The 16,057-nt window shown below is 43.3% G+C and overlaps 1 protein-coding gene across 2 annotated transcripts in view; it reads left to right on the top strand.

The window, feature by feature from the left end:
• LOC106592038 (adhesion G protein-coupled receptor B2) overlaps window positions 1-16,057 on the top strand; it is a 430,312-nt gene that overhangs the window by 280,018 nt on the left and 134,237 nt on the right. For both annotated transcript variants that reach the window (XM_045694923.1, XM_045694922.1), the window contains 2 exons: window positions 3,432-3,540; window positions 6,316-6,462. In XM_045694923.1, coding sequence (XP_045550879.1) covers window positions 3,432-3,540; window positions 6,316-6,462 — 256 coding nt within the window. The remainder of the gene's footprint in view (window positions 1-3,431; window positions 3,541-6,315; window positions 6,463-16,057) is intronic.

The following is a 16,057-nucleotide window of genomic DNA, read 5'->3' as shown; positions in this document are numbered from 1 at the left end:
CTTGGGGCTCTGTTCACAAACACAAACACACCCCACAGAGCCCCAGGACAGCAACACAATTAGACCCAACCAAATCATGAGAAAACAAAAAGATAATTACTTAACACATTGGAAAGAATTAACAAAAGAACCGAGCAAACTAGAATTCTATTTGGCCCTAAACGGAGAGTACACAGTGGCAGAATACCTGACCACTGTGACTGACCCAAACTTAAGGAAAGATTTGACTCTGTACAGACGCAGTGAGCATAGCCTTGCTATTGAGAAAGGCCGCCGTAGGCAGACCTGGTTCTCAAGAGAAGACAGGCTATGTGCACACTGCCCACAAAATGAGGTGGAAACGAGATGCACTTCCTAACCTCCTGCCCAATGTATGACCATATTAGAGATACATATTTCCCTCAGATTACGCAGATCCACAAAAGGATTTGAAAACAAACCCAATTTTGATAAACTCCCATATCTACTGGGTGAAATACCACAGTGTGCCATCACAGCAGCAAGATTAGTGACCTGTTGCCACAAAAAAAGGTCAACCAGTGAAGAACAAACACCACTGTAAATATAACCCATATTTATGCTTATTTATTTTCCCTTTTATACTTTAATCATTTGTACATCGTTACAGCACTGTATTTACCTAACTTGACATTTGTAATGTCTTTATTGTTTTGGAACTTATGTCGTTCTACCCCTAAAAAAGCAGTTAACCCACTGTTCCTAGGTCGTCATTACAAATAAGAATATGTTCTTAACTTGCCTTGCCTAGTTAAATAAAACATTTTTTTCAAATCACCACAGCACACATAACATAATGCCCCCAACATACAGCTGAAGTGGGAAGTTTACGTACACCTTAGCCAAATACATTTAAACTCTGTTTTTCACAATTCCTGAAATTTAACCCTAGTCAAAATTCCCTGTCTTAGGTCAGTTAGGATCACCACTTTATTTTAAGAATGTGAAATGTCAGAATAATAGTAGAGAGAATGGTTTATTTCATCTTTTATTTCTTTCATCACATTCCCATTGGGTCAGAAGTTTACATACACTCAATTAGTATTTGGTAGCATTGCATTTAATTTGTATAACTTGGGTCAAATGTTTCGGGTAGCCTTCCACAAGCTTCCCACGATAATTTTGGCCCATTCCTCCAGATAGAGCTGGTGTAACTGAGTCAGGTTTGTAGGCCCCCTTGCTCGCACACACTTTTTCAGTTCTGCCCACAAATTTTCTATGGGATTGAGGTCAGGGCTTTGTCATGGCCACTCCAATACCTTGACTTTGTTGTCCTTAAGCCATTTTTCCACAACTTTGGAAGTATTCTTGGGGTCATTGTCCATTTGGAAGACCCATTTGCGACCAAGCTTTAACTTCCTGACTGATGTCTTGGGATGTTGCTTCAATATATCCACATAATTTTCCTACCTCATGATGCCATCTATTTTGTGAAGTGCACCAGTCCCTCCTGCAGCAAAGCACCCCCACAACATGATGCTGCCACCCCCGTGCTTCACGGTTGGGATGGTGTTCAAATCATATTTCAAATCAAATGTATTTATAAAGCCCTTCTAACATCAGCTGATATCTCAAAGTGCTGTACAGAAACCCAGCCTAAAACCCCAAACAGCAAGCAATGCAGGTGTAGAAGCACGTGTTCTTCGGCTTTCAAGCCTCCCCCTTTTTCCTCCAAACATAACGATGGTCATTATGGCCAAACAGTTCTATTTTTGTTTCATCAGACCAGAGGTCATTTCTCCAAATAATACAATCGTTGTCCCAATGTGTAGTTGCAAACCGTAGTCTGGCTTTCTTTTATGGTGGTTTTGGAGCAGTGGCTTCTTCCTTGCTGAGCGGCTTTTCAGGTTATGTCGATATAGGACTCGTTTTACTGTGGATATAGATACTTTTGTACCTGTTTCCTCCAGCATCTTCACAATGTCCTTTGCTGTTGTTCTGGGATTGATTTGCACTTTTCGCACCAAAGTGCGTTCATCTCTAGGAGACAGAACGCGTCTACTTCCTGAGTAGTATGACGGCTGCGTGGTCCCATGGTGTTTATACTAGCGTACTATTGTTTGTACAGATGGACATGGTACCTTCAGGCATTTGGAAATTGTTCCCAATGATGAACCAGACTTGTGGAGGGCTACAATTTTGGCTGATTTCTTTTGATTTTCCCATGGTGTCAAGCAAAGAGACACTGAGTTTGAAGGTAGGCCTTGAAATACATCCACAGGTACACCTCCAATTGACTCAAATAATATCAATTACCCTATCAGAAGCTTCTCAAGCCATGACATCATTTTCTGGAATTTTCCAAGCTGTTTAAAGGCAGAGTCAACTTAGTGTACTTCAATTGTACATATTATCATAACACACAGAGCTGTTATCATAACTCTCAACAACAGCACACATGCATACACAGACTGAGACAGCTGCTTTTTTGAGGAAAGTTTTAGTTGTCACCTACCTTAGTTCAGTGCGTGGACTCAGATGCTCTGGATAAGAGTGTCTGTTTAATGATCAACATGTATAACGTGGAGAGAGAGTGAGAGAGCACAGCATTGAAATATTAATGTGGTAATTACAATGATGATGTTTTGACAATCAAATGAGACGATACGCCGCAATCAAGCCACTGCAAAACAATCAAGTCATGATCTTCCCATACCCTACTGATACCAATACCTTAGGCTGGGTTTCCTATGGCACCCTATTTTACATGAAGTGCACCATTTTTGACCAGTGCCAAAGAGCTCTGGTCTAAAATAGTGCACTATATAGGGAATATGGTGTAATTTGGGATGCCGCCTCAGCAGACATACAGTAAAAGGCATTATGTCCCATGTCTGCTAATTAGCTGCAATTAGCATACGGGGCTAACGAGTACGAGCAAGCCAATGACTGTTGTAATGTGTTGGGGGTATAGAGGTTATTGGTGATTCTTTAGCTTTGACACTTCCTTCTTGCAACATGAATTTCACAGGAACAGAAGATACACTTAGATTGGTGTAGGAAATGAGAGAGAATGAGAGAGAATGACAGTTGGTAATTCAATATTTGTCTATGAAAGAAAGTTGTTTTCTTGATATTTTTCTCTCTGTCTTTCTCCCACTCTCCCATCTCTCACCCTCCTCCCCCTTCTCTATCTCTCTCTCTCCCTCCCACCTTGTCGCCCTCTCTCTCTCTCTCTCTCTCGCTGTCTCTCGCTGTCTCTCTCTCTCGCTCTCTCTCTCTCCTCTCTCTTTCTCCTCTCTCTCTCTCTCTCTCTCTCTCTCTCTCTCTCTCTCTCTTTCTCTCTCTCTCTCTCTCTCTCTCTTTCTCTCTCTCTCTCTCTCTCTCTCTCTCTCCCTCCCACCTTGTCGCTCTCTCTCTCTCTCTCTCTCTCTCTCTCTCTCTCTCTCTCTCTCTCTCTCCCCCATGCCCAGGTTTCTCCTGGTACGGCCCATCTCATGCGTATATTGGAGGACTTTATCCATCTGATTGGAGAGGATCAGAAACCCTTCCAGAGTTTCCTGGTGGTCACCAACAACCTCAGTGAGTAGTCAGTTTAACACTCACAGGTAGGGGTACAAAATCACAGTAACTTTCCCCAAACTCCCAGGTTTTCAAGAAATTCTGGTTAGAGGATTCCAGTATTTCCTGCTTATTCCCTTTGGGTGTCTTATTCCCTGTGGGTATATTATTCCCTGTGGGTATCTTATTCCCTTTGGGTATCTTATTCCCTTTGGGTATCTTATTCCCTGTGGGAATCTTACCCCCCCTAGAGTCGATATCCGCATCCCGTGGAAATCTAATTAGTGTGATAAAGAATCCCCATAAAAATCTTTGAGTTTAAGCTAGAGATGCGTTGGATACGTCTCAATCCACTGCATAAGCCGAAGTCGCACTTCCGCATCTGCTGTGAAAGGTGACAGAGCTAGCGCAGTGTGTGTCAGACCAGGAGACATCCCAGGAGACAATCAGTCTTCTCACAAAATGGTGTTCTCTGTTTTGCTCTACAACCTCTACAAGCGTCTTAGGACTCGTCTGAAGTCGGTTCAGACGATCTGACAACTTCTGTATCGTCCGAACAGTTTTGGCACTAATATGACCTCTCTGTGGAAAGGAGAGATTCTCATGAACACGTCCGTGATGGTTGTTTTGCTATAGGACACCCACAGGCCTCACAATACTTCTCTGAAGGTCCGCCGGTACCAGTTGAAAAAATGAATGGAAGTCCTGTATATATGGAGATTGTTTACTGCCAAAAATAAGGGGTTAAATACAGATCTTTCTTTTATCTCGCAGATATAGGACAGACACTTCCTAAAAATCTTCCTTTACATTTTTTGGGGGTTGGGACTGTTGTTGTTCCATGAAGTGAATTTGTTATTCAATGCGTTTGTATGAGTTAATAGCAGTAAACCCAAATCCAATTTTACATCAAATTATTTTTTATACTTCAAGGGGTCTTAAAATTGAAAATCAAATAGCAAAATGATCCTTGATATGACCTTAAAACAATTCCATATAGCTTAGTAGTAACCCCCCGGCTTAGACAGGGCTTACTATAGACTGTAATGGGTTATTCCCTGTGGTTATCTTATTCCCTCTGGATATCTTGGGGATATGTACCAGCATTTTTGAAGTCTTATCCTCAACACTCCCAATTGTCAGTAATCATAACTCAAATAAATTCTTAGTTATTTTGTCACAAGTTTGCCTTTCCATTAGTCAGCACCTCTCTACCTATTTTGGGTGTTCGTCAACTCACGTTTTTTTTCTCCATAGAGATAACGATGTGTTTTATCTCCATAGAGATAACAATATGTTTTATCTCCATAGAGATAACGGTATGTTTGGTCTCCATAGAGATAACGATGTGTTTTATCTCCATAGAGATAACGATGTGTTTTATCTCCATAGAGATAACGATATGTTTTATCTCCATAGTGATAACAATATGTTTTTTCTCCATAGAGATAACGATGTGTTTTATCTCCATAGAGATAACGATGTGTTTTATCTCCATAGTGATAACAATATGTTTTGTCTCCATAGAGATAACGGTATGTTTTATCTCCATAGTGATAACAATATGTTTTATCTCCATAGAGATAACGATGTGTTTTATCTCCATAGTGATAACAATATGTTTTATCTCCATAGAGATAACGATGTGTTTTATCTCCATAGTGATAACGATGTGTTTTATCTCCATAGTGATAACAATATGTTTTATCTCCATAGAGATAACGGTATGTTTGGTCTCCATAGAGATAACGATGTGTTTTATCTCCATAGTGATAACGATGTGTTTTATCTCCATAGTGATAACAATATGTTTTATCTCCATAGAGATAACGGTATGTTTGGTCTCCATAGAGATAACGATGTGTTTTATCTCCATAGAGATAACGATGTGTTTTATCTCCATAGAGATAACGATATGTTTTATCTCCATAGAGATAACGGTATGTTTGGTCTCCATAGAGATAACGATGTGTTTTATCTCCATAGAGATAACGATATGTTTTATCTCCATAGTGATAACAATATGTTTTTTCTCCATAGAGATAACGATGTGTTTTATCTCCATAGAGATAACGATGTGTTTTATCTCCATAGTGATAACAATATGTTTTGTCTCCATAGAGATAACGGTATGTTTTATCTCCATAGTGATAACAATATGTTTTATCTCCATAGAGATAACGATGTGTTTTATCTCCATAGTGATAACAATATGTTTTATCTCCATAGAGATAACGATGTGTTTTATCTCCATAGTGATAACAATATGTTTTGTCTCCATAGAGATAACGGTATGTTTGGTCTCCATAGAGATAACGATGTGTTTTATCTCCATAGTGATAACGATGTGTTTTATCTCCATAGTGATAACAATATGTTTTATCTCCATAGAGATAACAGTATGTTTGGTCTCCATAGAGATAACGATGTGTTTTATCTCCATAGTGATAACGATGTGTTTTATCTCCATAGTGATAACAATATGTTTTATCTCCATAGAGATAACGGTATGTTTGGTCTCCATAGAGATAACAATATGTTTTATCTCCATAGTGATAACGATATGTTTCATCTCCATAGTGATAACAATATGTTTTATCTCCATAGAGATAACGGTATGTTTGGTCTCCATAGAGATAACGATGTGTTTTATCTCCATAGTGATAACGATGTGTTTTATCTCCATAGTGATAACAATATGTTTTATCTCCATAGAGATAACGGTATGTTTGGTCTCCATAGAGATAACGATATGTTTTATCTCCATAGTGATAACAATATGTTTCATCTCCATAGTGATTACAATACAGCGAGAGCCCGTGACAGCGGTCTCCAGTGACATCAACTTCCCCATGAAGGGCAGGAGGGGAATGAAGGACTGGGCTCGTTCCGCAGAAGACAAACTCTACATCCCCAAAGAGGTCTTCACCCTGACCTCTGAAGGTAAGATGGTCTTCATCATCATCTTCATCATCATAATCACATGCCTCATAATGAAATATGGCTTCATGCATCCTGTAAAGACTTCCCCTGACCTTACCACACTGATGTCAAGATGTCCTCACAAGGTGAATAATTCAGGTGATCATAACTTTAACCTCTGATCAGAGAAAGCCTGATGTGTAACAGATTTACCCAGACCCATGGAATTATTGAATACTAGTTTCTGATTGGCTTGAAGGGCATTCTAGGGCATGCATTATTTCCCTATAGCGCACAGTATATTTGCACAGTAGAATTCAATGGCTATAGTTAATTTGTTACATGTTGTAGGTTTGAGCTGCTTTGAAAGCAAAAGTCTAGTATACTAGCTGTCTAGTATCTAATAAACTTGCTAGTTACTTCAGTGGATGTTGAACACATTTCTACCGGCAAATGTTTTAAATTATAGCCATTGTATAAAAGGGATGATCAACTCGGGGCTCTATGTGTTTTCTGGAAAATAATGCAACTCCGTGGAAGGTCAGTTCCACTCTGCTAGTGCGCCATGAACACACACGTTCATTATTTTCCATAGAGTGCTTAGATAGCCCCTTGTTGATTATCCCTTATATATATCATTGAACAATTGTCTTACATCCTACTTTGAACGCCACTTCAAATTGATCAGCACTTCTTACAGTCAAACTGTATTCCCCAACAAGATATCCCTTCGAAATTCCACGTATTATGGATGAACGTCTATTTTTGACGAATTAATTCCACTTGGTTAAAGGGTTAATTCCACATGGTTACAGGGTTAATTCCTCATGGTTACAGGGTTAAAACAGAAATAACTCAAATGTTAACAGTTTAGCCATTAATTCTGTGTGGTTAAAGTTGGGGCTATGGTTTGGTGAAGGCTTAAAATGAAATAATTTATAAAGACTCGCTATTACCATCAAGTAGGCTTGCTAGAGCATTGTAAACTGTGGTGGCGCAGTGCTCTGAGCAGTACATTGTGAACTGTGGTGGCGCAGTGCTCTGAGCAGTACATTGTGAACTGTGGTGGTGCAGTGCTCTGAGCAGTACATTGTGAAAGTGGTGGCGCAGTGCTCTGAGCAGTACATTGTGAACTGTGGTGGCGCAGTGCTCTGAGCAGTACATTGTGAAAGTGGTGGCGCAGTGCTCTGAGCAGTACATTGTGAACTGTGGTGGCGCAGTGCTCTGAGCAGTACATTGTGAACTGTGGTGGCGCAGTGCTCTGAGCAGTGCATTGTGAACTGTGGTGGCGCAGTGCTCTGAGCAGTACATTGTGAACTGTGGTGGCGCAGTGCTCTGAGCAGTGCATTGTGAACTGTGGTGGCGCAGTGCTCTGAGCAGTACATTGTGAACTGTGGTGGCGCAGTGCTCTGAGCAGTACATTGTGAACTGTGGTGGCGCAGTGCTCTGAGCAGTGGCTATCCTCAGGACCTTTTCAAATGTCTGAAATCTAAGTATTTTTCTAGTGATTAGGCTAATATTCCCATGCCATACTTTGCAGAGAGGTAGGTAGGTAGGTAGGTAGGTAGGTAATCATTGATAATCCTTGAGATGCTTCTACAACTTAATTGGTCATGATTTGGAAAGGCACACAGTTGACAGTGCATGTCAGAGCAAAAACTAAGCCATGAGGTCGAAGGAATTGTCCGTAGAGGTCCGAGACAGGATTGTGTCAACGCACAGATCTGGGGAAGGGTACCAAAACATTTCTGCAGCATTGAATGTCCCAAGACTCGGGGGAGAAGGGCCTTGGTCGGAGAGGTGACCAAAAAGCTGATGGTCACTCTGACAGAGCTCAGAGTTCCTCTGTGGAGATGGAAGAAGCTTCCAGAAGGACAACCATCTCTGCAGCATGAGATTCAACTCTTTGGCCTGAATGCCAAGCGTCACGTCTGGAGGAAACCTGGCACCATTCCTACGGTGAAGCATAGTGGTGGCAGCATCGTGCTGTGGGGATGTTTTTCAGCGGCAGGGAGACTATTCAGGATCAAGGCAAAGATGAATGGATCAAAGTACAGAGAGATCCTTGATGAAAACCCGCTCCTGTGCGCTTAGGACCTCAGCGAAGATTCACCTTCCAACAGGACAACAACCCTAAGCACACAGCCAAGACAACGCAGGAGTGGCTTCGGTACAAGTCTCTGAATGTCCTTGAGTGGCCCAGCCAGAGCCCAGACTTGAACCCGATCTAACATCTCTGGAGAGACCTTAAAATAGCTCTGAAGCAACACTCCCCATCCAACCTGACAGAGCTTGAGAGGATCTGCAAAGAAGAATGGGAGAAACTCCCCAAATGCAGATGTGCCAAGCTTGTAGCATCATACCCGAGAAGACTCGATGCTATAATTGTTGCCAAAGGCACTTCAACTAAGTACTGAGTAAAGGGTCTAAAAACGTGTGCAAATTATATATTTCAGTTTCATAGATTTTATAAATTAGCAAACATTTCTAAAAAGCAGAGTTTACTTTGTCAATCAGGGGAATTGTGTGTAGATTGACGAGGGAAAAAAACTATTTAATCAATTTTAGAAAAAGCCTGTAACGTAACAAAATGTGGAAAAAGTCAAGAGGTCTGAATACTTTCTGAAAGCATTGTAGACAGATAGATAGACAGACAGAGATAGAGAGACATGACCTCTATAATAACACAGGCCCCACAGGAAAGTACACACACTCCTGCCATCCCCATGAAAGGTTAGCCTGGTGTCAGACTGTGTCTGGCAGCTCTGTCTGGCTCTGAGGACACAGCTATTCTCTCTCTCTCTCTCTCTCTCTCTCTCTCTCTCTCTCTCTCTCTCTCTCTCTCTCTCTCTCTCTCTCTCTCTCTCTCTCTCTCTCTCTCGCTCTCTATCTCACTCACTATCTCTCTCTTTATCTCTCTCTTTATCTCTCTCTCTCTCTCTATCTCACTCACTATCTCACTCACTATCTCACTCACTATCTCTCTATCTCTCTCTCACTCTCTGGCTCTCTCCTACTCTCCTACTCTCACCGTCTCTCTCCATCTGCCTCTCTTTCTCGCTCTCTCCTTCCTCCCCTCTCTCTCTGCTGCATCCTCTCTCTTCCTCATCCCCTCTCTCTCCCTCATCCCTTGTCTCGCCCTCATACCTTGTCTCTCTCCCTTATCCCCTCTCTCACACCCTCATCGGCTCTCTCTCCCTCATCCCCTCTCTCTCTCTCTCCCTCATCCCCTCTCACTCTCTCATCCCTTTTCTCTCTCCCTCATCCCCTCTCTCTCTGCCACACCCTCTCTCTCCCTCATCCCCTCACTTTCTCACTCATCCCCTCTCTCTCTCCCTCATCCCCTCACTCTCTCACTCATCCCCTCTCTCTCTCTCCCTCATCCCCTCTCTCTCCCTCATCCATTCTCTCTCTCCCTCACCCTCTCTCTCCCTCATCCCCTGTCTTTCCCTCATTCCCTCTCTTTCTCCCTGATCCCCTCTCTCTCCCTCATCCCCCTCTCTCTCTCCCTCATCCCTTATCTATCTCCCTCATCCCCTCTCTCTCTGCCGCACACTCTCTCTCCCTCATCCCCTCTCTCCCCCTCATCCCCTCACTCTCGCCCTCATCCCCCCTCTCTCTCCCTCATCCCCTCACTCTCTCCCTCATCCCGTCTCTCCCCCTCATCCCCTCTCTCTCTCCCTCATCCCCTCTCTCTCCCTCATCTCCTCTCTCACACCCTCATCGGCTCTCTCTCGCCCTCATCCCCTCTCTCTCTCTCATCCCCTCTCTCTCTCTCATCCCTTATCTCTCTCCCTCATCCCCTCTCTCTCTGCTGCAACCTCTCTCTCTCCCTCATCCCCCTCTCTCTCTCCCTCATCCCCCCTCTCTCCCTCATCCCCTCTCTCCCTCATCCCCCCTCTCTCTCCCTCATCCCCCCTCTCTCTCCCTCATCCCCTGTCTCTCCCTCATCCCCTCTCTCTCTCTCTCATCACTTATCTCTCTCCCTCATCCCCTCTCTCTCTGCTGCAAACTCTCTCTCTCCCGAATCCCTCTCTCTCTCTCTCTCTCTCTCATCCCTTATCTCTCTCCCTCATCCCCTCTCTCTCTGCTGCAACCTCTCACTCTCCCTCATCCCCTCTCTCTCTCTCCCTCATCCCCTGTCTCTCTCCCTCATCCCCTCTCTCCCTCATCCCCCCTCTCTCTCCCTCATCCCCTCTCTCTCCCTCATCCCCTCACTCTCGCCCTCATCCCCCCTCTCTCTCCCTCATCCCCTGTCTCTCTCTCTCCCTCATCCTCTCTCTCCCTCATCCCCCTCTCTCCCTCATCCCCCTCTCTCTCCCTCATCCCCCTCTCTCTCCCTCATCCCCTCTCTCTCCCTCATCCCCTCACTCTCGCCCTCATCCCCCCTCTCTCTCCCTCATCCCCTGTCTCTCTCCCTCATCCTCTCTCTCCCTCATCCCCCCTCTCTCCCTCATCCCCTCTCTCCCTCATCCCCCCTCTCCCTCATCCCCTCCTCTCTCTCTATCTCTATCGCTCACTCTCCCTGACAGGGCCTTTCTCTTCCTCTGTGTCTCCCTCCATAGTCACAGTCATGACTAAAGAATTGCAGTGGTTGGAGGTCAGTGGCTCCATTCACTGGCAGTGCAGAGAGCTCATTGTGACCAGTGGTCTGATGTTTATCAAAGTGTTTGGTTCATTTAACCTGTTACCAAAGCCATTCTCCCACAGACAGTCCCACTGATAGGCTCAATAGGATTGAGAATTGCACACACGCGCACACACACGCGAATTAGTTTATACACACACACACAAACACACACACACACACACACACACACACACAAACACGCAAGCAAGCAAGCACACGCAAACACAGACATGTACACACACACACACACACACACACACACACACACACACACACACACACACACACACACACACACACACACACACACTGGCCAATGATAGACTCATGACTCGCTCCACAGCCCAAGGCCTGGCTTGTTCACTGATCCATAAGATGACACTGACCCAGAGCTATAGACTGGTTAAGACACTCCTAGACTGCATATACACAGATACTGTAGATCTATGCACTAGTTCTATGACACACAGACACACACACACACACACACACACACACACACACACACACACACACACACACACACACACACACACACACACACACACACACACACACACACATTCACATTCAACCTCATAAGATACAATGATCCAATGACAGCCCAGAAGGTCAGGGCTTAATAAAGAAATGGATACATGACATGGTCTATTCATTTATACACAGTACTAAAACACAACCTATTACACCGCTGACCCTTAACGTACATCTGCAACAGATACCAATGGCATACTGCCAATGTCTTAGATATAACTGGCTTTCATGGATGCGTTGGAGCTTCATCTCAGTCTGTATACGCTCTAGTTTGATAGGCCAGTCTCAAGATCACGTTTTGTCATTTTCTATTTCAGTTGGCAGCTAACGGTTAGCCAACACTCATTTAAACGCTAGCTAACGGTTAGCAAACACTCATTTAAACGCTAGCTAATGGTTAGCAAACACTAATTTAAACGCTAGCTAACGGTTAGCCAACACTCATTTAAACGCTAGCTAACGGTTAGCAAACACTCATTTAAACGCTAGCTAATGGTTAGCAAACACTAATTTAAACGCTAGCTAACGGTTAGCAAACACTCATTTAAATGCTAGCTAGCGGTTAGCCAACACTCATTTAAACGCTAGCTAATGGTTAGCAAACACTAATTTAAACGCTAGCTAACGGTTAGCCAACACTCATTTAAACGCTAGCTAACGGTTAGCCAACACTCATTTAAACACTTTAAAAAGAATGGGGTGACCAAATTATATTAGAGGAAAATGTATTGATTAAAGTTTGTGTGACTGAATGGACTTCTGGTCTCAATCAGGATGTCTGTAATGAGTTTGTGGTCAGGTCAAGTGTAGGAGTGTCACCCCTCACTCCCACCAAGACACTTTCATCCACAATATAACGGGGCATCTCATTTGCATGTTCATGCACACTGCCTTCAATTACGATCCATCACAGTGACTGCTCTTCGTCGTTGACTTTGATCATCTCTCTCTCTCTCTCTCTCTCTCTCTCTCTCTCTTTCTCTCTTGCTCTCTCTCTCTGTTAGATATTGGATGACTCACCCCATGTGCCTGAGTATTTTCCCTCCTTTATTTTCCTTTCTACTCCCTCCCTCCCTCCTCCATCCTTGGTTCCCTGCCTCCCCCCCCCCCCTCAATCCCTACCTCCCTTCCTTCCCTCCAGACAGGGTGACATTTAAAGAGGGACACCACCTCTCTCTGGGAGAGATCTGCTCTCTGCGACACACTGCTCCAGGGAGAGAGGGATGGAGGGAGAAAAATAAAAGGGGGGAAGCAGAGGAAGCACAGAGTAGAAAGAGTGGCTTTGGCCTGTTGAAGGGATGAAGGGGTGAAATACTTGCTTTGGTAATGCAAACATATGTTTCCCATGCCAATAAAGCCCCTTCAATTGAATTGAATTGAATAGGGAGGGAACAAAGAATTTGGAGAGAAAAGTTCTGAAAAGAAAAAGCAAGGAGGTAGTTGAAAATGGAAAGATAGGGTTGAGGAGGGAGGAAGTCTAGACGGATGAGGGGAGAATGACGTGGTCTGAATTCAGTACAAGAGGCTATTTATCTTTTCCCTTTCACTTCTAAATGTCATTCTCTATCTATTGGTTTTCAACTCCTCAAATCAAACTGTAATGGTCACATACACATATTTATCAGATGTTATTGGTCACACATACACATATTTATCAGATGTTATTGGTCACGTACACATATTTATCAGATGTTATTGGTCACACATACACATAGTTATCAGATGTTATTGGTCACATACACATATTTATCAGATGTTATTGGTCACATACACATATTTATCAGATGTTATTGGTCACGTAATCAATTATTGGTCACATACAATATTTTACGAATATTTATCGATGTTATTGGTCACGAATTTATTATTTTAGACATATTTATCAGATGTTATTGGTCACGTCACTGTTTATCAGATTTTTTCCATACACATATTTATCAGATGTTATTGGTCACGTACACATATTTATCAGATGCTATTGGTCACGTACACATATTTATCAGATGTTATTGGTCACACGTACACATATTTATCAGATGTTATTGGTCACACACACATATTTATCAGATGTTATTGGTCACACACACATATTTATCAGATGTTATCGCAGGTGTAGTGAAATGCTTATGTTCCTATCCCCAACAGTGTTGTAATACCTGACAATACAAAACAATGCACACAAATCCCAACATTAAAAGAAAGGAACTAAGAAATGAGCAATGTCAGAGTCCGGAATATACATTTAAACTCAGCAAAAAAAAAGAATTCGTAAAAATACAAATAACTTCACAGATCTTCATTGTAAAGGGTTTAAACACTGTTTCCAATGCTTGTTCAACAAACAATTAATGAGCATGCACCTGTGGAACGGTCGTTAAGACAACAACAGCTTACAGACGGTAGGCAATTAAGGTCACAGTTATGAAAACTTAGGACACTAAAGAGGCCTTTCTGCTGACTTTGAAAAACACCAAAAGAAAGATACCCAGTGTCCCTGCTCATCTGTCTGTGTGAACGTGCCTTAGGCATGCTGCAAGGAGGCATGAGGACTGCAGATGTGGGCATGGCAATAAATTGCAATGTCCGTACTGTGAGACGCCTAAGACAGCGCTACAGGGAGACAGGACGGACAGCTGATCGTCCTCACAGTGGCAGACCACGTGTAACAACACCTGCACAGGATCGGTACATCTGAACATCACACCTGCGGGACAGGTACAGGATGGCAACAACAACTGCCAGAGTTACACCAGGAACGCACAATCCCTCCATCAGTGCTCAGACTGTCCGCAATAGGCTGAGAGAGGCTGGACTGAGGGCTTGTAGGCCTGTTGTAAGGCAGATCCTCACCAGACATCACCTGCAACAACGTCGCCTATGGGCACAAACCCACCGTCGCTGGACCAGACAGGACTGGCAAAAAGTGCTCTTCACTGATGAGTCACGGTTTTGTCTCACCAGGGGTGATGGTCTGATTCGCGTTTATCGTCGAAGGAATGAGCGTTACACCGAGGCCTGTACTCTGGAGCGGGATCAATTTGGAGGTGGCGGGTCCGTCATGGTCTGGGGCGGTGTGTCACAGCATCATTGGACTGAGCTTGTTGTCATTGCAAGCAATTTCAATGCTGTGCGTTACAGGGAAGACATCCTCCTCCCTCATGTGGTACCCTTCCTGTAGGCTCATCCTGACATGACCCTCCAGCATGACAATGCCACCAGCCATACTGCTCGTTCTGTGCGTGATTTCCTGCAAGACAGGAATGTCAGTGTCCTGCCATGGCCAGTGAAGAGCCCGGATCTCAATCCCATTGAGCATGTCTGGGACCTGTTGGATCGGAGGGTGAGGGCTAGGGCCATTCCCCCCAGAAATCTCTGGGAACTTGTAGGTGCCTTGGTGGAAGTGTGGGGTAACATCTCACAGCAAGAACTGGCAAATCTGGTGCCGTCCATGAGGAGGAGATGCACTGCAGTACTTAATGCAGCTGGTGGCCACACCAGATACTGACTGTTACTTTTGATTTTGACCCCCCCCCCCTTTGTTCAGGGACACATTATTTCATTTCTGTTAGTCACATGTGTGTGGAACTTATTCAGTTTATGTCTCAGTTGTTGAATCTTGTTATGTTCATACAAATATTTACACATATTAAGTTTGCTGAAAATATACGCAGTTGACAGTGAGGACGTTTCTTTTTCTGCTGAGGTTATTTTTCTGGGATGGTGTGTGTAGACATTATGGACAGTATATGCATAGAAAAGGTGTGTACAGCAGTAGTTATATAGGATGTTGTGTGTAGACATTATGGACAGTATATGCATAGGAAAGGTGTGTACAGCAGTAGTTATATAGGATGTTGTGTGTAGACATTATGGACAGTATATGCATAGAAAAGGTGTGTACAGCAGTAGTTATATAGGATGTTGTGTGTAGACATTATGGACAGTATATGCATAGGAAAGGTGTGTACAGCAGTAGTTATATATAGGATGTTGTGTGTAGACATTATGGACAGTATATGCATAGAAAAGGTGTGTACAGCAGTAGTTATATAGGATGTTGTGTGTAGACATTATGGACAGTATATGCATAGAAAAGGTGTGTACAGCAGTAGTTATATAGGATGTTGTGTGTAGACATTATGGACAGTATATGCATTGAAAAGGTGTGTACAACAGTAGTTATATAGGATGGTGTGTGTAGACATTATGGACAGTATATGCATTGAAAAGGTGTGTACAGCAGTAGTTATATAGGATGTTGTGTGTAGACATTATGGACAGTATATGCATTGAAAAGGTGTGTACAACAGTAGTTATATAGGATGGTGTGTATAGACAGTAGTTAAATAGGATGGTGTGTATAGACATTATGGACTGTATATGCATTGAAAATGTGTGTACAGCAGTAGTTATATAGGATGGTGTGTATAGACAGTAGTTATATAGGATGGT

Source organism: Salmo salar, chromosome ssa14, assembly GCF_905237065.1.
Source record: "Salmo salar chromosome ssa14, Ssal_v3.1, whole genome shotgun sequence".
NCBI lineage: Eukaryota > Metazoa > Chordata > Actinopteri > Salmoniformes > Salmonidae > Salmo > Salmo salar.
The sequence above is the reverse complement of the archived record's forward strand: the minus strand, read 5'-3'. Positions and strand labels throughout refer to the sequence as shown.